The following is a 26,063-nucleotide window of genomic DNA, read 5'->3' as shown; positions in this document are numbered from 1 at the left end:
GTCGGCGGAGGAGTCGAGTAGCCTCCTCTTCGTCTAACTCCCCCTCCTCATCGAGATCAAGTCCCCATCCAAGTGCTTCCACCTCCTTCAACTCGTCCAAACAGTTAGCTACGAGAGGAGGATAGTGAAAGCAATCGGGCGAGTTCCTCATCTCGGCCAGGAGCTGCACCGATAGGTAATCATACCTAGCTTTGCAGGCTCTCGCCACTTCAGTTTTTCGAGTCAAGCTTTGGTGATATCCCTCAATGATCTCCTAGCGATAAGATTCGGATTTAAGGTGGGCGATCTCTTCTTGAAGCTTGGCAAGCGTTGCATGCTCCTCGTCCAGCTGACGCTTTGCACGCATCGCCACCTCCTTCTCCATCTCGGCCAACGTCACGGCGCGGTTCCTCTCTCGAAGAGCTTCTTCCATCCTCCTGGCCTTCCTTTGACTCTCTTGTAGCTCCCGCCTGAGCCCATCAACCTCGGGAGCACTTGGGGTCGACGTCTCAGCAGCCCGCTCCGAGTCACCCCTCGGCCGACCCTCAGAGAAGTAACCTCCCCAATGAGCTTGGGGTATGTGGTCCAAACCCACTTCATCCGACCGTATAACTCATTCTCCACCAGAGTGCCTCGAATAAAGTAGCTGCGGAGGCAATGGTGAAGACCACTATCAGGAACCCTTTGCAGATACTCCTCATCTTGAGGAAGTCAAAACTACTCAACCGTCCTCGACTGAATCCGGCGAGACCCGAGGATTGTCCCCCGAACGTCGAGACGACGCTCGGGCTCGAAGCGGTACTCTGGTTCGGGCTCTTGCCCATGTTGAGCGCCGACCCCGGTAAGTCCGATTAGGTACTTCATCTTCTCCCATTCTTCCTCTCCGACGTCGGCAACCCTATGAGGAAAGGGATATTCCAGCCCAACGAGAGGCCCCAGCGAGTCGACTAGCGGCGTCGGCCGGATAATTCTTCATCTGCAGCAACCTCTGGCCTCAGCTCCCTCCTCATAGAGGAGCCTCGACCAGTTCTCTAGGGCGACTCACCCCTGACTCGTCCAGATGGACGACGTCAGCCTCAGCCATTTGGGCCGCTGTTGAGGTAACCTGTTCCACCATCTCTCCTGGGCAAGAGTGGGAGCGGAAGCAGGCTCCTCGGCTGCCTCGGCCTCCATTGGAGGATAGTCTTAGCGAAGACGCTTTGCCGGCCTAACAGATGACTCCTTCTGAGGAGCAGCCAAAGGAATAGTAGGCGCCGGTACCGTTTCTGTTATCCCTATGATGAGAGCTAAGGCTCTATCATAATCTTGGTCGGTGGCAGGCACGACTGACACACCGGTGACCCACAAGACCGACTTGTCAAGCAAATCTTTGACTCGCCTAGAGCCAGCATACGCTTTGATTTGATCAAGTGTATCCCTCTCGACGATAGACAGCTGATCCCCCATGAGAGCATCTCTCCTTATTTCAGGCCAGTCGACGCAGCCCAACTCCAGGTCATCCCCCATGACCCTAACGAATTTCTCCTTCTAGTCCTTATGTGAATTTAGAAGGCCGGTAACAAGCCTAAACTTCCCCACCATCTAAAAGTGAAAATGGGGCTCATTCTGGTTCATCTTCACGACCACAAACCATCCCAAAACTGGCAAAGAGGGTTTTATCCCTAGCCAATGGCAGATTACCACGAACCCCACCAGAATAGCAATGGCGTTCGGCTTCGTCTGCACCGGCAATACCCCTAGTGCGTCGAATACCTGCTTGAGGAAGGGGTGCAGGGGCAATCTCAGGCTATACTCCAGATGCCTTAGAGCGGGCTCTGTTCTAATCCATGGTCATATATAGCCTCCAACCTCGTCGGAGCCAACAGATCATATGCCTCAAGGACATCGAACCTCCTAAGGATTGTCCTTTTCTGTGGCAGGGTCATGGATCCCTGCCAGGAGAGCTCGGCGATCAGCTGGGTCAGAAGCCATCGGAGATTGTATAAATTATCGCCGGAAAAGATGAACGGAGAAGAACTTAAATTCTCTGGAGTAGATTTCAAAAGACAATAGTTGCCACTCTTATGGTTATATTCCTATATATAGACAGGTGACTTTAGGGCTGTCGAAATTCGAGCCGTTAGACCCAGCTATGTCCAATGGCCAAGATTCATTTTCAGAATTCGAAGCGCCCTCAGTAGGGGTGTTATCGAAGCGGATACGGTTCGGATATGACGTTTACCATATCCATATCCGCTTTTTATAAACGGATACGGATACGGATACGGATCACCCTCGGTAAGAAAAAACCTTAACCATATCCGCATTTATCGGAAACGGATACGGTTCGGATATTTGAGAATCGGATCGGATATGATCACGGATATAAACGGATATTCAACATAAATCTATTAGACATATAATCTTCATACAAAACCATCAATTGAAAACTAAAATTGAGCACAAATTTATTAGACATATAATCTTCATCCAAAATCTTCAGTAGCACAACCCAACTAAAATAATAGTGTCAGGAATTGTAACCAAACTACAACAATCATATTTAGACAATTAATAGCTAGCAAACTTCCTTATATTATGTTTAACATATGCAAGATCTAGGTTTTTTTAAGAGAAAACTTCAAGCATAGTACCTATAATATACTTTCAATCAGAAAGGAAATAAGTCTTTTGCTGTCATGAGTTTTTATAGCGATAGTGCCATAGTGGGAGTCATATAATTACTCACGACTGATTATTTCAGATAAGAGCCATATAATTCCTACGTCCTAATTATATCTCTCTTTAATTACTCTGTTCAACCGACGTTAGTTGGAATTGGACGCTAAAACCTAGCTATATGAGCACGGCAAACAACAGATTCTTGACAACCAACTTTAACTCAGCCGAGAAGTTAGCACACACAAAATGCGTGAACAAAATACCGAACATCAAGAACAGGAGCCAGTAGTAAATTAAGTTACCTTAAACTCATCGGCGGGCTTATAACAAGCAAAATCCACGAGATAAATCAGCGGGCTTATAACAAGTGAGATCGCTGGCGAATGGCAAATAAGAGAAGTTTGAGCACGGCTGGAGAGAGCTCTGGCGGCTTGATGGCTGAGGGAGTGAGGGTGAGTGTCTAGGGTTTTTTTCTTTTTAGTTTTGGTTTTGGGTTAGCGGGTTTGTAACTACAAGTTTGGGACCCGATTACCCGAATCACTATTACATTGCGGATATCCGTATCCGCAACCCTCATATCCGTTACCGAATCCGTATCCGAAAAAAATCCGAAACCATATCCGTATCCGTTACCGTATCCGTCCGGTTTTAAAATTAGCCTACCATATCCGCATCCGTTCGGATACGGATACGGATCGGTTCGGATATATCCGAACCGTTTGGCACCCCTAGCCCTCAGAGATCGAGGTGCAGCCCACTTACCTAGGGTAGACCGCAATCTGCCAAAAAACAAAGTTGTAACAGTAAAAAAGATGTATGGTGACGTCAGTCATGTCGCCTCTGAAGTGACTTTCAGTTTTCATTCAAAGCACCCATGTCCGTTCAAAATAATTTTTCATTGTATTTCACTCGAACCCGGCTAAAACCGACTCCAAGCGAAAGGGGTCAACTGTTATAGTGTTCTCATTTTCGCCAAAGTGCAATTCATTACCAAACACTGGACAAGTGTATTTCCACATATAGCGCCCCAATCAACTGGGCGGTCTAGGCCTAGCAAGGATTCTGACTTAGCCGACTCATCGATTCGATACTTTTTCATGTCGACTCGAAAGACGGTACTAGTCGACCTCCTTGCCAAAGACGACTCACCAGGAGTCCACCCGACCATTTATTCATATGCCTTACGGAGACGACTCAAAAGGCATTACTTCTCGACGAAATTAATGGACTATTTTCGCCTCAAGCTTCTCTCTCTAGCAACATGTCAACATCATATTTAATGCTTGGTAGGTGTCATCATGACTATAGCCCCGATAGTCTTCATGACTCATCGGACCACGTGGGACACCATCCTGTCACCACTCACTTCTCATTTAATGTTGAAGTGATCCTCCCCCCAATCATCGGTCGACACATATAAAGCAAATGCTAACACAGCCGCCAGTCCATACTTCGTCACCGCCTCTCAGTGCTCGGTCGAAGTGACCAATATACCATTACAACTTTTGTATAAATACATGTACTATTTTAACTTGGGTTGAATCCCTAATTCTGAATTCTAATCTAAATTCTCTAATTTTGCAAATCATACGACACACACACAAGAACTCTTATAGTTCTTATTGAACCCTACTCAAGTTCAACTAACTTTATCGTCGAAGGTACTACAGGGGAGCCAAACCCCGCCTTCTCATGAATTTCTACACGTGCAAATTTTTCAGATACCCAGCTCAAGAACCAGATATAAACTCATAGGAGAAAGCGACCCCCTCATCGATCCTTAACAAACTCATCCAAACACGGATACATATTGATTGTGTGATCACTTAACATCAACATGTATCATCTTCATTATAAAGTTGTCCCCTCAACAGGTGATCTAAGGTGCATTCAAGAAATGACAAGTAGCAGACAGGTGGTGTCTTAATAATCCAGGTGTTCATACTTCATTCTAACATGTTGTACAAGGGTGTGATGAAAAAATGGAGAAGCAACTATGCACAAAAAAAGCTTTTTATCTCAAATTTTTGTAATCGGCAAACATGAAACTTATTCTTCCATTTGGTTCCATTGAGAGTTATTAATTTTGTTATGTTAACCATTATCTTATCCTTCTTTGTCATTTCTAACCAAGTTCTTAGACCTACCTTTAATTCTCCTTGTCTTGTTAACTATAATTTTATCACACCTCAACCTAGTGCATTTAGCGATCATCGTTGCGGCCGCTCAATCTATCTAAGTCAATTCTCTCTAATTTTATCCTCCATAGGAGCAAACTCTAACTTCCAATTAATGCACTCATTTCCTATTAAAAGCATATACTTTCTCAAAAAATAAATCTTTAGTTCATAAAACTTTTGGGATGACCAACAGATGTCAGAAATGAAGAAGAAACTTTTACAACTGAATAAATATGCAAAACAAAACAAACCCAAGAATAATGAACAAAGAAAATCTAACTACATGTAGCCTCGGCCTATACCTGTATGTGACTTCATATTCAATCAGAGGAGATGCAAATACGATCAGTCCCTGCGCCTTAGAGGATGACCACGATGAAGAATCCAACAGACATGAACATGAGGAACACCAGATGTAGATCTTGGCTTCAGCCCTGGAACAACAGCTCTAGTCATTAAAGGAAAAGCTTCATGAAACCCAAGCCAATATAACTGTCACCCCAAGTACCATTATAATAGTCTTTCACCCTGCAGATAAGTGCAACAACATCTAAAAGGGAACATGTAGAATCCAAGAAGACTGAGCTCTGGAAGAAGAATATGTTGCCACCCAGGAGCAGGGTATTTAGCTTCAGAATTACAGTTCCATCAGAAAAACAGTAAGGCAACAGCAAGTACCTGGCACTAGATTGATTAAGCAGGAAAGCTAGTATTAGCACATGCACAAAATTTCAAACCAAACTTAGTGACTGGTATATATAATCGTAAACAACAATAGCAAAGCAAACAGCATACATAGACTCCGAGAGATTTTATCCCTCGGCGCACAGCTATGTAACGTAGGTGGACAGGGAAAGGGAAGAGGAATATAGGGAATGCAGAAATTAAGGAGCACATTAAGAGAGATTAGGGAGCCAGAGAAGTAATCGCTATCACTCAATTTATCATCCTTAGAATTTGTCTTTCTTTTTTCCCCCTTCTTAATTATAAGCTTTTTTGGGTCTACTTCTGGTGGGAATGCACCCGAGGTGCATGTTAACGTGAATAATCTAACGTTCGCCCCCACCTAGTTTAATGGCGAAAAGTGCAAGGATTCATCGACGAAGAGTGGATCTATTACTCTACAATTGAAGGGATTCACTTCAAGCTGAAGGGTCTTCTTCTGGTCATTTTGCTAATAGTTTGGAAGGTTTCGGGGCTTTTCTAGCCCTAATTTGATGGAGAGCACGGGACCTCTGAGAGCTAAAAAGAGAGTTCCAATGAGTAAAATTTAGATTCGACAACGGTTATAGCTCAATCTGATCTTTTCCAGTTCACATTAAATCTCTGACTGGGGATTCTATTGGAAATTGTGATAATGACCACAATCTTGGGGATGAAGTTTCTGCTCATAATTTGGATAGTTAGCCTATCCCCCCCCCCCCCACACACACACACACACAAAACTCGGTGCTTCTAAATCCAATCGAGCGCAAGAGGTTGAAGATGCAGATAAACAACAAGAGGCTGATAAGCAACAAGAGGCTGAAGCGGCTGAGCAAGGTGAATCTGAAGTCGAAATTCTTCACCAAAACACTTCTCAGAATAAGGTGATGGGCAATGGCGATTGGCGAAGGCTTTACCTGATAATCGTATGGCCGGATCAGGTATGACTTATAACTACTCTCCTTCTACGACTTCTGAATTTCTTAGTATTAGTGATGAAGATTGGGATGAAGGGTTAACCTTGGCTCACTTCGATGATTACACACATATACACTTATATATACATACATATACATACATGTATGTATGTATGTATGTATGTATTGTGTGTGTGTGTGTGTTTTGTGTGTGTACATACATACATACATACGTGTGTGTATGTATGTATGTATATATGTATGTATATGCATATGCATTGCGCACGCACGCACACGCGCGCGCGCACACACACACAACACACACACAACACACACACACAGACACACATACACACATACACACACACATACACACATACATGTACACACACACATCGGACTAGATGTTAAGAATTCAGCTATGGTGAATTTTGTTCAATTAAATTGGAAACATATTGCAGTACCACAAGTTTTGCTGTTGAAACCTGGTGTTTTTCTATTTAAATTTGATATTGTGGAGCTCAAGAATGCAGCTATTGATAAGGGTCCTTGGTTTTATGGAAATAGACCCATTTTGTTGAGACCATGGACATATGATATTGATCTTGATAAATTTGATACAAAGACCTTTCCTATGTGGATCCAACTCCCTGGTTTATGTCTCAATTTATGGAATGCATTTGCTTTGTCTAAAATTACTAGCATGGTGGGTAGGCTAATCTCTACTGATAAAATGACTGCTAATATGGAGAGACTCATATGCTCGTGTGTCAGTGTAAGTGACTATGCCAAAGATTTTGCCCAAGTGTTCGGAGATCAGAGGCCCTAAGGTCAGAGCTTTCCAGCAAGTAGTTGTTTATGAATTCTACCCCAAATGGTGTAATGCTTGTAAAAGATTTGATCAAGATGATGATCACTGTGGTAAGAAGAAAGTGTCTATGCAGTGGGTTCCTAAAGAAACCTCTGGTTGTATCTGATCCTGGAGTTCCGCATGCTCAAGCTTCCACTTCTGTATATACAACTACTAGTAAAGGAGCAAGTCCAAATGGTGATGGATCTCAGAGTAAGGGGAAGGAAAATATTAGCCCAAGTGTAAGCAAAGCAAATTCCAATAATAAATCAATATCTGGGTGAGGGGGATCAAATGTTAATTCTTTTAGTTCTCTTGCTCCTGAGCTCGATGGAAGTGTGTTAGTTGGAAATGAAAGTACTAATATGATAGATTTATATGGACTGCATGGTAAGGCTGCAAGGCTAATCTTCCATGGAGGTGGGGCTCTAGAATGTTAGGGGTCTTAATAAGCCTCTCAAACAAAAATTGATTAGTAGATTTGTACATAATAGCATATTTTGCCTTTTTGCTTTACTTGAAACTAGAATAAAGGAGAATAAGGCTCCTAATGTTTTGGATAAGTTTTTTAAGAATTCGGGCTAGAGTGGTAACTATACTCATACTGAAAATGGGAGAATTTGGTTGCTTTGGAACACCACTCTCTTGAATGTCTCTATATTACACACCAATGATCAGGATATTCATTGTGAAGTCTCTAATAGCCTATTTCATTTTGTTATTTTTGTGATTTCTGACTCTTAACTGTCCTGCTCAAAGGCAATACTTATGGGAACATCTGAAAAATATGAGATCTTTTATTACTCTACCATGGATGCTAATGAGTGATTCTAGCAACATCTTTGTTCAGAATGAGAAATTATCTAATTATCCTATTGCGGATTCTGAATTGCAAGACTTGATGGATTGTGTTGATAGTTGTGGCCTCACACACAAGAAGAATATTGGATGTTGGTTTACTTGGACTAATAGGCAAGGAGCTAATGATAGGGTGTGGTCAAGGATAGATAAAGTCTTTATTGATGATGCATGGCTGAATTTGTGTGAAGATTGTGTGGTTGATTTTCTTCCTGCAACCATTTCCGATCACTCACTAGGGGCTATTAAATTGACGAAAAAAATCCTATGGGGGTCTTAAGTCGTTCAGATTTTTCAGATTTTTTGATACGTGGACACTGCAGGAGGATTTTCTTCCTCTTGTCAGAGCATGCTGGGAGTCTGAATGTACTGGTTCCTTAATGGCTCAAGTTCTTTATAAGCACAAAGTTTTAAAAAGAACACTCAGATATCTCAATAAGCTACATTTTGAGCATATTAGTGAGAGAGTCCATAGAAGTAAAGCTCAAGTTGAAGAGGCTCCAACTGCTTTGCAATCTGGTCCAACTGATCCTGACCTGATTCAAAAAAAGAAAAGTTGTTTACAGGAATATGTCAAGATTTCTACTTCTGAATTGCACTTCTATAGGCAAAAATCTAGACTCAGTTGGATCAATAAAAGGGATATAAATTTCAATTTTTTATCATTCTTTTATGAAATACTAAGGGCACCATGCCATGCTATGTCTATACGATGATGGAGGGAGAAAATCACCGATTCTAAACAAATTGTGAATGAAATACTTGGCTTTTACAAAGGCTTGCTGGGAACAGAATTGCCTTGGGTATCAGAGGCTGATTCAGTGGTGATTGCTAGAGGTGCCATATTGAATGATTACCAGAAGAACATGCTCTGCTCTGTCACAAATGAAGAGGTTTTTAAAGCTTTTAACTCCATTTCTACTGGTAAAGGCTCAAGTCTTGATTGGTTTTCTTCCGACTTCTATAGAAAATCTTGGTCTATTATGGATGATGATATTACTGCTGCTGTAAAGGAGTTCTTCCATTCTGGCTTACTTTATGGAGGTTTGAATGCTACAGCTATTACTCTTGTCTCCAAAGTTCTTAATCCCACTAGTTTCTAACTTCAGACCAATATCCTGCTGCAACACATTATATAAAGTGATTTCTAAAGTCATCACCCACAGATTGCAAGTCCCGATGCCTTTATTGATTTGTGATAGTCAAGTTGCATTTGTGAAGGGGAGATCTATTATCAGTAATGTCCTACTTGTCCATGAACTGGTGAGTCACTATGGTAGGAAGAATATGTCACCTAGGGATATGATGAAGGTGGACATTAGGAAGGCTTATGATATTGTGAACTGAAATTTTTTGAGAAGCATCCTTTCCTGTTTGAATTTTCCTGAATAATTTAGTGGGTGGATCATGGAGTATATCTACTGTAAAGTAAACTATTTTGCTTGATGGGAGCATGCATGGCTATTTTTTTCTAAAAGAGGGTTGAGACATGGAGACCCCCTACCTCCCTACCTCTTTGTGATATGTATGGACTACTTTTCTAGGTATCTGCTTACTCTACATAGGAGTGGATTTCATCCCCACCCTACATGTATTCCTCAAATGATCTCCCATCTTATTTTTGTTGATGACTTGTTGCCATTTGCAAGGGCTGATACTACCTTTATGTGCATGTTGAAGGCTAAATTGGATCAGTTTTCTTTAACCTCTGGACTTGTTGTTAACCCTCAAAAAAGCAGTATCTTTCTTTCAGGTGTCTCTGACGAGGTAAGAGCTAATATACTGAATCATATTGGTTTTGTTGAAGGCTCTTTGCCAGTTAAATATCTTGGAGTTCCCTTATCTGTTGGAAGGATATCTCATGATCATTGCCACGAATTGCTTGATAAGCTAGCAAAAGGCACTAGGTTCATATAAATTGTCATATGCTGGAAGGTTAGAATTGGTAAAATCTGTCCTTTTTAGAATGGAGTCATACTGCTCTGTTATGTTAATTCTGCCTAAGAGAACCATTAAGAAGATTGATAGCATATGCTCCAGATTTGTTTAGGGTAGCAGAGAGGGCAAGCATAAGCTGCATTTGCTTTCCTGGAATACATTGTGTAGGCCTAAGAATGGGAGTGTTCTTGGTTTAGTTTGTGTTGAGCATGGAATACAGTTGCCACGATCAAGACTTTATGGGCAATCCATATGAAGAAAGATCTTTTGTGTCTAAAATGGCTTCAAGGGCATTATTTAAAACATGCTGATGTCGAGGGTTCAATCAAGGGCTAATGATTCATGGTTCTGGAAAAAGCTTCTTCAAATTAGAAATTGGTTGCTTTTAAAATGGAGCTCTATTGATGCTATGTTGCAGTCTGCGGCTAATTGGATGGTTGGAGGTAAATTTTCCATGTCTAAGGCATAAATTTTCCATGTCTAAGGCATATGAGGAACTATTTTGTAATGACTATCCTATCCTATTATGAACTGGGCAAAAACAGTTTGGTGCCATCTCTTGGTAATAAGGCATGCTATTATATTATGGATGGCTATGTGAAAGAGGTTAATAACTCACAGTAGAATGGTGGAAATGGGGATTATCTAGATTAGCCAGTGTGTTTTGCGCAATCAAAATGAAGAGGACATTGAGCATATTTTCTTTCAGTGTCCTATAGTTGCTTTTATTCGGAAGGAAATATTGACTTGGCTTGGATATCAGAGAAATCCTATAGTGTGGACTGATGAAATAGATTGGTTTTGTGAAAGGATTAAAGGAAGAGCTACGAAGAAGAAAATTCTTAAGAGCATCCTTTGCTGCTATTGCTACCATATTTGGCATGAGAGGAATTGTAGAAGATTTCAGTCTAAACTTAGAAGCATTGAGGCTATTGTCAAGGAAGTGAAATTTGATGTGTTAGTTAGAGGACTTCATTCTGTATTAAGTCCTCAAATTAGAGAGTGGATGCAAAACTTGTGAGAGTTTAGCATGTTTTGAGTGAATCTTTGTATTGGTGCCCAGTTTATGTGGGTTTTTGTTTATACTTACAATTTTCCCGTTGGTAAATGAAATTTCAGTTACCATAAAAAAAAGAATCTGTCTTTCTAAGTTACATGCTTAATAAGCATATCAAATAAAAAGATACACACAAATAATATTAAATGCTTACAAATATAAATAAAATAGAAAATTCCTATATAATATCAAATAATAATAAGAGTTGGGTGAACTTATGGCCTACAATAACGTCTGATGTTTGAAACATATTCATTACATCACTAAAAAATGAAGCAAAAAAGATATTGAGTTCAATAGCTAGAATAAGAACCCTTTACGATAATCAAATAACTCAATACGAAAAGAAAAAAAGGAAGACTAACAATGGAGTGACAGAAAGAGACAAGTCAAGGTAGGAGTCGGACCAGCTTGAAATTCTGTACAGCGGGTTTCATTAGACCAGCTGAAATACAGGAGAATACTAGAGATTGTCTAACTGTCGCCGAGCAACCTACATGTTATTTTCAATTTCAACGGTCAAGTTTCTCTATGCAACAATGTTTATCCAGTTCTCCGTTTTTTGGAAGAAATATCTGAAGTGTTACAGAAACACAGGGATAGAATTACAAATTAAACAAATATAAGCTTGAGTAAAGCAAAAGCAGACAACTCATCCATTCCACCTTTGGCTCGTTTCTAGAAGTTGTATTTCTCAAGCCCTGAAATAGGCCCAATTATCAATAAAGCATTACTTAAAACCAAAACGAAAGCTGTAGAAAAAATTGTTTGAAATAAGCTTACTCAGTTAGGAGTACTAGTGAGACTCACTTCTTGGGAGGATAATGGTAGCCTCTTGTAGAGAGAAATAGAGGGAAGAAAGAAATGGTGCAACTATACCAAGATGGATATAGCACAAAGCAGTATGTACAGAATTCGAGAGGATGCTAGCATAGTGGGCAAGGTGTCATATCATAAGACTCACTTTCAAGGGTCTCATATAGCATGAACGTAATTGTCATTCTACTTCACTATGGCTAACCCCCACAACAACCAACTTTATTCACCTTCTTACAGCATTACATACATATATATGCGAAGTAGTTGATCGCGAAACAGAGTAGAACCTGATAGGAATAATGCTTTGTAGATTTAGGTGCTTAATTAAAGTGAACACAAAGAAAAATGAAATGTGTGTGTGCAAGTAAGCATGCTTACATACACTTCTTTTAAGGAGGGGAGGGGTTTTGTGTTTGTGAGGAACATGTTTCGAAGCAAAACCTTATCTTACAATATGCTGCTCAAACTGTTAAAACTACTGTATTCAAGGAATGAAGGAAGGGGTTGGCCTATGGGAGGTTCCTGGTTCAAAATCATGTTCACAGCATTTGTTCATAAAAAAGTGTCCTTTATTAAATGATTTTGTATCTTCTTACATTAAGTATCAACAATATTGGACTAATTAAAACTGTAAGTTGTTCTAACAAAGTTTAGAATGTTTAAACCAAACGAAGATTTTCTCTAAGGGTTTAAAATGTTTTGATAACGAACAAATGTTTAGATTCTCAATTTGTATGCTTAATATTGTAAATATTTGTAACTTATATTCTTCAACTGCACGTTATAAGCAACAAGTTCCCAACCATTTAGGTTTTAATAGAAAGGGAAAAGAATCTAGTTATCTTCATATTCAGTTTTTAACTCCTAGTAAACCTCTTTTTTCCTTTTCTTTCTTCCTTTTCCACATGGAAGAAGGGATGAAAATAAAGAAAGGGAAATCGCTAGGCTCATAAGGATTTGAGAAAAAGTATAAAAAGTTTAACATTTAGAGTAAAATACAAGCACATTTGGAATATTTCTCCAAGATTTCAACAAAGGGGCCTGATTTTATGTGTGAGACAAAAACAGAGTACATATAAGTCTAGATTTGGTTTGATTATTGATGTATTTACTAAGGGGCTGTTCGTTTGGCAATTTTTTGTGGGAAATCAAAGAATAGGAAACCTATTTCCTATAATATTTGTTTTGAGATTGTTTGGTTGGTTTAAAAAAGAAGGAAATTGTAGAATAGGAGATGAGATGAGATGAGTTGTCACCTTATTATTGGATGATGTGAGTGATTTAAAAAAAAATTGTTTTGAGGTTGTTTGGTTGGTTAAAAAAATAAGGAAATGAATTGGAGGTATATTGTTGGATGATGTTTTGAGGTTGTTTGTGTTTGGTTCGTTTTTAAAAATAGGAAAATAGATGAGATGAGATGAGTTGGAGGTATATTATTGGATGATGTGACATGTACTTAAGGAAACCAATTTCTTGTCTTTTTTTGAGGAAATGGATAGAAAGGAAGTTTTAAGGAGATGAGATGAGTTGTCACAATATTATTGGATGATGTGTGTGATTTTTAAAAATGGGATAAGATGAGTTGTGATGAGTTGGATGATGTGACACATTTCTTGTGTTTGGTTTATTTTTAAATGTAAGAAAGGAGATGAAATGAGATGAGTTGGAAGATAAAAATAATATTTTATTAGATGTTGTGGGTGAGTTTTAGGGATGGAAATGGATAAAAATATTATTTTATTGATTTCCTTGTACCGATTTCCTTTTCTTGATTTTTAGGAAACCAACCAAACGGGCCCTAAGATAATGTACCAAGAAACCGATTTGTTGTATTATTACTATAAAAAAGAACGCACACACATTTTGTCCTATGCATATTCCTTTAAGAAAAGGGAGATAGAGCATTTTAATGTACAAAAAATACAAGACACACCAAGATGTGTATATGTGTTGTCTGACATGGACATGTTAATATACAGAGATAATAACCAGCATAGATAATAACCAGCATACTCCTGGGAAGAGATCAATGCAACAGCAATAAAATAAGTTTCCAGCCAATCCTAATGAGTAAACATGAAACACACAACCTTAGAAATACAAAACTTGGCATTGGCATATCCATCGTAACCAAACTTTTCAATTTGTAATCTATTGTAGTGTCTCCATGGTCATGCATTATAAAATAAAGACATTGAGATACTTACAACAACATTTTAGAAAAAGTTGGGTGCTTCTAAGCACCAGACCTAGTGCCCAACACCTCATTTAGGCGTCTGCATAAACATTTTGCGACAATTTATTTTTGGGTTTTTGAGATATTGGTACCCCAAATCTCATCTATTTGACTACAAGTCCCCCGAATCACCATATTTGGATACAAATCCCCCTAATCTCATCTATTTGGATGTAAATCCACCTTAAGTCAACATATTTGGATACAAATCCCTCGAAACTATTAAGTCATTTGCAACAAGTACCCTGATTTTTCCCACCCACTTAACCCCCACTAAACTAACAAGTTGTTAGAAATTAATAACCCAACTAAACTAACAAGTTATTAGAAATTAGCTCTGAGATTTAAACAAGTTTAGCAAGGTAAAGTTGGTTTCCAATGGGTTCAAAGGATACAATGGCTTAATTTTTGACTATAGGTTAAAAACAAGGATAAAATGAAACATAAAAAATTTTAACAAACACATTAATTAAGTTGTGTTAAGTGGATAATAATTAATCATGGGGACTTGTTTCAAAGAACTTAATAGTTTTGAAGGACTTGTATCCAAATATGATAATTTGAGTGTCTTGTATCCAAATATATGAGATTAAGGGGATATATATCCAAATATATGAGATGAGGGGCACTTCTATTCAAATATGGTGATTTGGGGAACTTGTATCCAAATAGATGAGATTTGAAGGACCAATATCTCAAATACACTTTAATTTCCAAATATAATTATATAAACCTTTTCAAAAAAATGTAAAAATATAAGTAGATCAAGAGAGAAGAAGAGAGAATGAGAAGAGGAAGAATCGAGGGAAATACAAATAAGTTTGTTAAGGTGAAAATAAGTTTGTGAATATGATGTAATTTGTAAACAAAACTATTCTTAAAATTAATCAAAGACAAATTCACTTTTTGGAAGTCTCGACAATGGTCAAAGGTGAGTCTGGCAATGGTCAGGACTCGGACAATTACACTTATTCGATAGAAGATAGACCCATGACTCATGACGCGGAAGACACAAAGAGAAGACGAAAAGGGTTTTTCCACAAATTAAAACCCTAGTTTCCTGGTTTATTGGATTTAGAATTGTACTTTGATATGATCTATTTTGACCCAATTCATTACCATCACCCGTTACTAAATAATCAGACCACACAACATTTTTTTGTGTGTGGAATATTTAAGCATCATGCACCTCCTTAGGCGCCCCTTGAGCAGTCTAGACACCTCTTCTGCCTAACTCATAGCTCACTTTTTAAAATGATGTTTAACACGGGACTTGAATGTCAACTTAGAATTTCCCTCCACTCAAACCCTCCTCAAAATGTTAATTTTCATTTAAATTCTAAATATATAGAACCCTTTAGCGATGCTAATTCTAGCACATGAATATTTAAATCACTAATAAAATTAACACCGCCATATCTTTTCACACGGATGGCTTAATACTTACACCTCATTACTAATAGATTGTAAATAAGACAATAAATTCCGCACCCTAAAGCTACTCAATCTTACCAATGAGGGACTTGTTAGGTTTGACATAAACTAAAACTCATTTAACATAATTGGGATAGCATAGTCAGGTCGTCACATCAACCTTTAACTGTTTTCTTGATTTTAAAGCTACGATATACCTTAAATTAAACAACCACTTTTCATTTATACAGATCAAAAGTATAGGTTAACTACATCAACCCAAATAGAAATAGTTGTAAGAACAGAAAGTTGCACGAAATCGGAGGTAAAATGTAGCTCCAACTTCATCAAACCAACTAGCTCTAACCCCAAAAAAAAGAAAAAAGAAAAAACTCATGTAAGTTCACAAGTTAAACAAAAATTAAATGCTAGATATATAGTTTCTAAAGTTTATACTTTATTTTGCTCCTCGCATTGAAATCTACCAAATTCTCAAGTTTGAATAAATAGAGCATTTTCCATGCTCATCACTACTTAATAACCAGGATTAGAAGCAAATAGGTATAAACATAAGACTCACAAATAACTCTGCAAAAAATTATTTCTTATCCTTCACTATGGGTTTATACGTTCTGAGCTATTTCAATGACAATTCCAATATAAGCTATCCTAACTTCTCATAAAACCTTGCGCATCTTTCTTCTTAATTACCTCATACTCAAATCTATAAACCATCGCTTGTTCTACATCTCTTTCTAAGTTTCTCTTCAACTTACAGGGTATTTTAGTGTTGTTTCTCCACTTTAATCATTGTACTCTTGTAGTCATTAAGGTTACTAATACTTAACATAAATGTATATATAAATTTTGTGTAACATGCCAAAATTTAAGATGAATTATTGCATTTTGATGTGGAAAGCCTCCAACAACCTAACATGTGACAGGAACCACCCAGGTCATTCGCGGGGCAGCATGGGTAGAGGACAAATAGGCTGAGTGAAGGTCAGAGAATATCCTGAAGCCAAAATTCGGTAGTATCATATTTGCCTCCTGATAAACGCTCGATACATTCTCTATTGTTGTCGTTGTTGTAGATGCAATGGTGTTAGGAAGTAATCATGCCCAAAATAGAGTTAATCGGCCTTAATGGGCCTTAAATAGAGACTATGAAGTAATTTTACCCAAAAGCTTAATCTACTAGGTATTGGGCCCAACCTCTATCTAACCCATGACCTCTTACTTATCCTTTCAAATGAGAGACTATACTCAAACATGAATATTCCTGCAAATCTCCCCGTCATTTGTGGGCACAGTTCAATCCTCCATGGTATTCACTAACTTGGTCTCAACTAGCAACCATGGGAGGCAACATGGATGGCTACATAACATCCATGGGATCTTCCACCACTTGTGGCCTAACCATATAATTCCACTTCTACGGGCATATGTGGGTTAACTTGACTTGATCTAACTTTAATCTTCATGACCTTAGTCATTCTCCTGATGTCTTTGGGCTTCACACTGGACTTCAAGTTTACTTAGACCACAACCTTAGCTCTGATGTCATTTGTTGGGGAGTGATCATGCTCAAACTAGAGTTAATGGACCTTAAACAGAGACTAAAAACCAATTTTAACTCAAAAGCTTAAGCGACTAAGTATTGGCCCCAACTCCTATTTAAACTCATCTTTTTCTTATACTTTCCAACGTAAGACTATACTCACACATGAATATTCATGCAAGAGGTGACGGTTAGCTTTTGACTGAAACGAACACAACCCAATTGGAATCACAAAAGGCACCTTCATGGAAAGAGATATAGAAACCTAAAACAAACACATAATGAGGTATACACATAAGAACGCAATCTGAAGCATACAATTCACTTGAGTAATATCTTAAGGAGGGATCCGTTAATAATAATCTCTGAACTTCCTATTGCGTGCGTCATCATGAGGATCTTTATCTCTCTGCTTTCCGGCCTTCTTATTCCAATAATGGCCATTAATGCATTGGCGAACGGTGTCAGATTAAAATGCGAGAACACTGATTGAAAAAAAAATCCCCCCTCTTCCTCTCTTCTTTTAAATAAGCAACATGACACCCAAAAAAACCTAAGTTCTAAACCAAAATTTACCCCCTTCTTTTCTTTTTTTGCCAAAGTGTATTGACATTCTGCTTGATTTCACTATACTTCTCCAAATTCCAATGAACATGACAACCAAAGAAACAATCAAAAAATAATTATTACTTTACAATATTTATAACTCACCTTTTGCTGTCGCCGCCCGAGTACTTTGAAAGACAAGGAACAATAAACCCTCAGCGCCTTCGCTGGATCATCGTGATTCGTGTTGGGAACCATCAACAGCTTCAGACGGGCTCCATCAGCGCATCGGGATCGGATCCGGATCCATCAGAGAGAAACGGAACCCTAACCCTAACCCTAATCCGATGACATTGTAATATGGAGAGTGGGGGTAAGTAGATCGGGAGCCGACATTGGGATCCGATAAGGAGATAATGCATCCGAAACGGATGGGAGAATAATCGAGAGCAGATGAGAATGATGGGAGAGAGGAAGTTTCTGGGGTAGACTCTAGCAAGCTCAGGACGAGAGGAAGACTCGCGCCTTCGCCACCCAACTCGAATCTCTGGTATGTTTTCTTAGCCCCTTGTAAATATGCGCACTTCCATTTAACACACCTTTTTCTTTGCTTTTTTCTTTATTCTTTTTTTAAGATCTTAGGGCCTGTTCGTTTGTTTTCCGCCAAAAAAAGGAAAACAACCTTGTACCAAGAAATCAAATTCCAAACATTTCAATGTGCTTTCTCAGTTTTGAAGTTTTTTGTTCGTTTCAACATGGAAATGAAGGGATAGAAATCAAAAGTCACATTTAATGTGTTCGTTTCAACACTTAACATGATAGAAATGTATTGGACTTTGTCACATTTCCCAATTTTCTCATGTTCGGTTTGCACAACCTCAAAGATTGAAAACAGCTCAAAAACCATCTCTTTAAGCAACGGTAAAAAGTGTGCAACGGTCAAAAACTGCCATCCCCAAACAGTAACAAGCAGTAACATTTGCAACAGCTCTTTGATGCCAACGGAAACAAGTTAGAACACCCCCCCCCCTGCACTTATATATGTGGATCATCTCAATCCTCCTTCAAGGTATTCTCTCATATGTAAGCAAGCAACCTGGGCAAAAATTAAAGAGCATAGAGGCAAATAAAGCGGCGACATGGAAACAAGCCAACAGTCTCATGAATTAGCTACAGCGGTAACTTGCTACTGTAACATACCCACGCCACTAAAGCTTTGCAAATCAGGAGTAAACAAGGGCAAATACTTTTGGGGCTGCGCCAACTTTCCAAATAGGCAATGCCAGTATTTCAGGTGGGCAGAAGAGCATCACGATAACAACAACCGAAAGGTAAATTTGGATCCCTCTCCTCAACCAGTTTCCCAAGTTAAAGATGTGGAAAACAAGCACTTGCGAAGAGAATTGAAGCTTGCAAACCAACAAGTTGTTTACTTGAAGAAATGTATTGTTGTCTTAGGAATATTTAGTATTTCCCTTGTGGTCATAAACATTCTAATCTGCTGTTTGAAAATGTAATGCAAAAGTTTGAGAATAATACAGGGACTTATGTGTGTAGGTAACAAAAAACATGTGCAATGAAAGCATGTGCGTAACAAAAAGGTAACAAAAATTTCATAAGACTGCAGGGACTAACATGTAGGTAACAAATGTCTGAGTTCAAGTACACATGCAAAATTTTGAGATGAAAATGATGCTGCAGAACAAACCATTGCTGGAGTTTGTGACGAAAATACACATGCTGCTGGTCTGAGTTCACAAGAAAAACCTGGAGTTTGTGACGAAAATGATGCTGCAGAATCAGGCCAAGCATATATTTAGGTAACCAAAAACATGATTGCGTTAAGCAAAAACACAAACTGCTGGTTTGGTATGTCCAAAAAACTGCTAAAGTGAAAACAACCTTGTATCACAAGCATTGACAATCTGAATTGTCAAACCATGATAGCAATGAAAGCATGACAAGCATAGATTTATATGTCGTAGTGTTAATATAGTTAATTCAACAGCTTAAAGGGGACACATTCGAATGGTGATATAGATAAATAAAGTTTGCCAAATTGTGCTCAGATACAAATCTGCAAGACTTTGTGATGAAATTGATGCTGCGGAACACACCATGCATATATATAGGTAACAAAAAACATGTGCGTACAACAAAAACACAAACTGGAGATGTTATATGAAAAAAACTCCCAAAGTGAGAACAAGGGGAAACACAAGCATTGACAATCTCAAACTGTCAAACCATGATAGCAATGAAAGCATGACAAGCAAGGATTTATATGTCGTAGTGTTAATAATCCAATTCAACAGCTTAAAGGGGTTACATTCCATTTGTGATAATGTTAAAAAAAATGACAAATTGTGCTCAGAATATTTTTCTACATTATCATATATCCCACACCAGTAAACAATTGCACCACAATGTTGGTTGCATTCCTATACATGTTACTCCTTATCTCATTACGTAAATGTTTGGATTGCCTCGCCAAAACATTGCATGTATTATCTACTGTTGAAGAATATGAGGTAAAAAAGACAGTCATCATTGCACACGTAAAACATGCATATAGGTAACAGACCTCCTAACCCAGCTCAGTAACAAAAACAAGTGCTCAGGTGATAATGTCTGAGTTCAAATACACATCTGAACAGCTGGAGATGAAAATGATGCCACAAATCCCAAGATTAATATAGTTAAAAGCCCAAAAACCCAGCTCAGTCACAAAAAAAAACCCAGCTCTGAGTTAAAATACACAACTGTGGCGCTGGAGACATAAATGATGCTGCAAATCAGTACCAAGCATTTAGGAAACAGCACAAAAATCCAGATTCAGTCAAAAAAAAAACCCAGCTCAGGTGTAAAGTCTGATTACAAATACACAACTGAGGCGCTGGAAACATAAATGATGCTGCAAATCAGTAACAAGCGTATAGGATACAACACAAAAAACCAGATTCAGTCCCAAAAAAAAAACCAGCTCGGGTGTAAAGTCTGAGTTCAAATACACAATTGAGGCGCTGGAGACATAAATGATGCAGCAAATCAGTAAGGAGCATATAGGTAACAGCACAAAAATCAAACTTCAGTCTCAAAATAAAAAAAAAAACAGCTCAGGTGTAAAGTCTGAGCTCAAATACACAACTGACAAGCTGGAGATGAAAATGATGCTGCAATACTTGACATGCATATAGGTAACAACACAAAAACCCAGGTTCAGTCACAAAAAAGACTGGTCACGTGTAAAGGCTGAGTTCAAATACACAACATTTGAACGTGTGGAGATAACAATGATTCTGCAAATCAGGACATGCATATAGGTAACAAAAACAATTGTGCGTAAAACAAGCACACAAACTGCAGATGTTATATGCAAAATAACTCCCAAAGTGAGAACATGAGGAATCACAATCAATAGGTATCTGAAATGTCAAACATGATGGCAATGAAAGCATGACAAGCAAAGCTAAATATGTCATAGTGTTAATAATCCAATTGTGCTCAGATATATGTCTACAATATCATATATCCCACACCAGTAAACAATTGCAACACAATGTCCTAGAATACTTGCAAATCAGGACATGCATCTGTTTCCAGCTAAATATGTCATAGTGTTAATAAACCAATTGTTGCATGATCTCCTGCTGGTATGGGGCCTTCCTCCCTCTAGCCGAAGGTATTCTCTTCTGTTTGTCCTTGCTGGATGACCTAACTTTGGTGTTTTCAGATTGATTATCTTCATCTGCTAAGGTGACTGAGTGCGGGGACTTTTGGGACTTATGAATGCTATCATCCTCATCGTCATCACCTGCAAGGTTAATCGGCTCCTGACCCCCAAATTTCTCCATTGCCGCCTTAGCAAAGTTACCCCGTGCCTGATCATCCCCACAAATGATTGCCAGGTTCTCATAGTGCTTCAGAGGCTTATTAATGTATTCTTTTAGCTTGCTCTTATTTTTATCCTGCACGCATCAATACACAACATTTGAACGTGTAGGAGACAGAATCACCCGCACCACTAATGTTACGAGCAGCCTGCATGTCTTGAAACCAAGAACGGATTGTTTTCATATGGTTTACAACACTCTTCGCTTGAAAGGAAGTACCAAACTTGTTGTTCACTTCAGCGGCAGCCATTGCAAATGCATGTTGCTTAAATTTTTTGTCTGGCTTAAGACCAGACTTGGCCAAATTTGCGAGGAAGGGTATGAGCACATCATCATGTGCAGTGGTACACCATCTGGTTGGGCCAACTTTTGCAGTTTCAAGCTCGAGTGGGATTTTTCGTTTCTTATGGGCAAGTGATTTGGCTTTTCTTGGTGAACAAGCAGAAGTGGCTACTGCTTCATCCCTGGCAATTCTTTTGTTTTTTCGTGAATCAGAACTAGTTCCTGTAATACTAGCTGGCGAATGAACTTGCCCGGATGAATTGGAGCCTTGAAAATTTTGTGGCAAAGGTGGTGGACTACTGAGCATGTGCATGTAAGATGAAATGGGGTGCTGCAAAGGGAAAAAGTTACCATCGTAGTGAGGCATATTTGAAAAACCTGACGGTGATTGCACAAAGGGCGAGGATGACTGGAACATGGGATTGACACTTTGGGGAAAGCCAATGCTTGCAGGGAACGCATGAGATGTTGCTGGGGCCATTGGATTATTCTGATCGGAGGATGATTTTTCACCCATTGCCTATAGTTCAACAAATTCAGATGCAAAAAGGTCATATGCGAGTCATAACAAGTAATGACAAAGTGGAAAGTATCCTATGATTGCAACAGATCAGTTAACAACATCAGACAAGTACAGATCTCATATGTAATAGATGACATTACAAGCATGTAGTAAGAAAGCTAGCAAGTAATAAATTACAAACATACAAGCACCCGGCAAATGATTGGACAGCAACAGATACTAAGTGAATCATAAATAGATATAGTCGCAAAACAGAACTTTAGTCTCCAAGATTTCTCTTTAATAAGGTACACGACCAACTAAGGTAAATTACTTATAAAAACCTCAGGACTACGGGAGCAAATCACAAGGCAGACTCGTGAGTATCACCATGCCGATATTTACTACAATAATCAATCCACATGTCCATTGCGATTTGATCTCTACGAGACCTCCACTCATCCTTTGAGGCGTTCAGTTCTCTTACTGTCTGGGACAGCGTGAAATCCATAACGTTGCTTTCTTCATTGATTTCCTCTTCGCCGTCCTCCTCTTCAATGTCAGTGGTCTCATTGAGCAATTCATCCTCTGGGTCGACTGTTGCAATATAGTTATGGAGAACCGTGCACGCCAGAACGATATCAACTTGTGCGGGGAAAGGGTAATGGGGTTTTGATGTGAGAATCTTGAAACGGTTCTTCAATATACCGAAGGTAGGTTCAATCTTTGACCTCAAAGATGAATGTCTAAGATTGAATAGCTCCCTCCTATTTTGAGGTGTTCTCCCCGTAAATTCCTTTAGATGATAACGAACACCACGATACGGGGATATGAAACCCGGTTGGGTTGTGTAGCCCGCATCACACAAGTAATATTTTCCTACACATTACATAGTTTCGTATTAAGATCTGTATAATGGAATAATTATTGAGGAATTTCAATTTGAGTTAACAAGACTTTTACCAGGGTACACCCGTAAGCCATATGGTTGTGGTCTAGACAGAGCATCCTGAAGGATTCTATAGTCGTTAGCCGACCCCTCCCACCCAGCTAAAACATAAGTGAACAGTTTGTTTGGTGTACAAGCCGCGAGAATATTTTGTGTGACACCTTTTCGCCCTCTGAAACGCGATACACGTGTAGCAGGTAGCATAGCATCTACATGTGTCTCATCTATCATACCTACGCAGTCCTATGGAGTACAACTTACTACGTTAAAGTAATTTATGATTTGTTTAAAGAATTGATTTGGAAAAATGGTAGAGTGGGTGATATACCTTGAAAAATGGATAAAATGATGGGTTGCTTAGGATCTCTGGAGGTACTTCATTCGGTGCTTGTTTCATAAATCGGCCTTGTATGCACGAAATAGCTTGCAGCACTCTATTGAAGTATTTACTGACTGTATCCCCTGATCTTATGAACTGTGTTCTCATCGTCCGATTTTTAGATTTATGTCCCAAAATATTCAAAGTTATGACAAGTTGCTCCTCAACTGTTACATTCCTTGAGTCCTTTAAGAGATCGAGTTTCCTCATTAACGATGCTAGTTTCATAAATGCAGCCGGGCGCATTCTAACAAAGTTTTGACAGCTATCACTATAACCGTGAAATATTCGTCTCATCAAATCAGCCCTAGTCTTTTCCCTCCTTAAGTTCTCCTCACTTGGACCAGACCGTATTGATCTACGGGGACGTTTGATGCTCCCCAAAAATGTAAAAATTATTACCATGACTGAAAATGCAGCACCAACACACATTCTTTTTACAACCTCTTCATCATCAAAATCACCATCCATCTACAATATTTAGGCCGCAGTTAAATTAGGTAAATAAAAATCCAAATAAACCTTTCACTAACATTCTCCTTTTATTTAGACAGGGCTGTGGTCTTTTAAATAACAGTCTAGAGTACACAAATGTAAAAATTATGTGATTTGAACAAACTTAGAGAGAGAAACGACTGATTAAACAGGTTATGTAATACAAGCAGCTACTTGGAAAATTCCCAATTAACTTAAATTATCCTGTATAAGACAAGCTTTCAGGTAGTGGATATAGACATGGTCACGTTGCAATGAACGAAAAAATTAGAGACAGAGCATTGGAGACGCGAAGAGCACGGTAATAATTAGCTCTTTGATGAACGAAAAAGATGCAGTTGCAATGAACAAAAAAAACCCTAAAAATCACAAGGTTAAATTTTAAACTCTTAAAACTTGATGCATGTTACTTATTTAAGGATCTGAGCTCTCTGATGAAGGGATACCTTAAGGTAAAATCGGAGCTGACCTCAAGCAGTGGAACCTGATGGAATCCCCCTTCAAGGACCAAAAATCTACCGGATCAGGTGTAGATCAGGCCAAGCCGCTCAAATGGAAGAAGGTAAGAAGCAGAAATCACCCGAAATCCCCACCGTCGCTGCTGGATCTGGCTAGGATAACACAAACAACCCATGAATGGTCGCTGAGGGCTCATTACCCAGATTTTTCTTCCCCCGACTTACAAAAAATTAGAGTCAGAGCATTGGAGACGAGAAGAGGCGGAGCAATGGGGAAGACTGAAGAGAACGAAGAGGCGGTGAAGATGACCTAACATTTCCCACTTTTCTCTTCCCCAGGCTCGGAAGAAAACCCAAGTGATTTTTTAATGACGTCGCTTCACATTTCCCAGCTGTTTTCAGGCCAAAACCAGCTGAAAACAAAATTGGCAAAAGTCCTACGTGGAAAGGGTTTGCGAGGGTACATTTCTCTAAACACGATAGTGAAACGAACAGGTGAAATGGAAATCACCCGAAACCACTTTCCTAGGGTACATTTCTCTAAACACGATAGTGAAACGAACAGGTGAAATGGAAATCACCCGAAACCACTTTCCTATGTGGCATCAAAATTTGTTTTCATTTCCAACGAACAGGTGAAATGGAAATCACCCGAAACCACTTTCCTATGTGGCATCAAAATTTGTTTTCATTTCTCAGTTTTCCAAGTTTTTTTGGGCCAAACGAACAGGCCCTTAGCCCCTTACATTGAAGATAATTTGATATTAGCCCCTTAAATCTACATATTTTGATGTTGGCCCCTCAAGTTGCTATGATGTGCTAATATGAGGGGCTCATATCAGCACATCATGGATATTTGAAGGGCTAATATTAAAATATGAACATCACCATAGGGGCTCAAACCAACATATCATAGCCATTTGAGGAGTTGATACAAATATGATTATTTAAGGGGCTAATATAAAATTACTTATAATTTGAGGGGCTAATATCTAAAAAGTTTATTTTTTGGTTTTCGATATTGGTCCATTATATCATAGAGAATTTGATATCAGTCACCTAAATCTTCATATTGTTGATAATGGTCCTTCTGTTAATATCATAGTTAAAAATGGTAAATTGTGGTTAGGTTAATACTAACTCTAGGTGGATAATTATCAAACTAACCCCCCTCATTGAATTTGGGTACATAACCATCCTCTCTCTCTCTCTCTAACTCTCGTCGTTCCTCCTCCTCTTCCCTCGTCGATTCCCCTCCACCTCTTTCCCCCTAATTCATCTAAAACCAAAATCTCCCCAAAAAATTCATAAGATTAGGGTTACGTTAGAGGGGCTTGAATGCTAGCTATGGACTACCAGACCTCCTCCATCCCTTTGGGCTCCAT

The 26,063-nt window shown here is 39.0% G+C and overlaps 1 protein-coding gene and 1 long non-coding RNA gene across 2 annotated transcripts; both read right to left on the bottom strand.

Moving 5' to 3' along the window:
• On the bottom strand, positions 1,909 to 18,273 carry LOC109840469. Its single transcript, XR_002246926.1, has 3 exons — positions 17,886 to 18,273; positions 5,329 to 5,504; positions 1,909 to 5,254 (listed from the first exon to the last, which is right to left on the bottom strand). It is a non-coding gene; the product is annotated as an uncharacterized LOC109840469 (long non-coding RNA).
• LOC109842285 lies at positions 22,762 to 24,196 on the bottom strand. Its single transcript, XM_020411181.1, has 3 exons — positions 23,675 to 24,196; positions 23,361 to 23,589; positions 22,762 to 23,276 (listed from the first exon to the last, which is right to left on the bottom strand). Exons 1-3 carry the CDS (start codon positions 24,194 to 24,196, stop codon positions 22,762 to 22,764), a joined length of 1,266 nt encoding a protein of 421 aa, XP_020266770.1.

This window comes from Asparagus officinalis, chromosome 5 (assembly GCF_001876935.1).
Source record: "Asparagus officinalis chromosome 5, Aspof.V1, whole genome shotgun sequence".
NCBI classification, from domain to species: Eukaryota; Viridiplantae; Streptophyta; class Magnoliopsida; order Asparagales; family Asparagaceae; genus Asparagus; species Asparagus officinalis.
The sequence above is the reverse complement of the archived record's forward strand: the minus strand, read 5'-3'. Positions and strand labels throughout refer to the sequence as shown.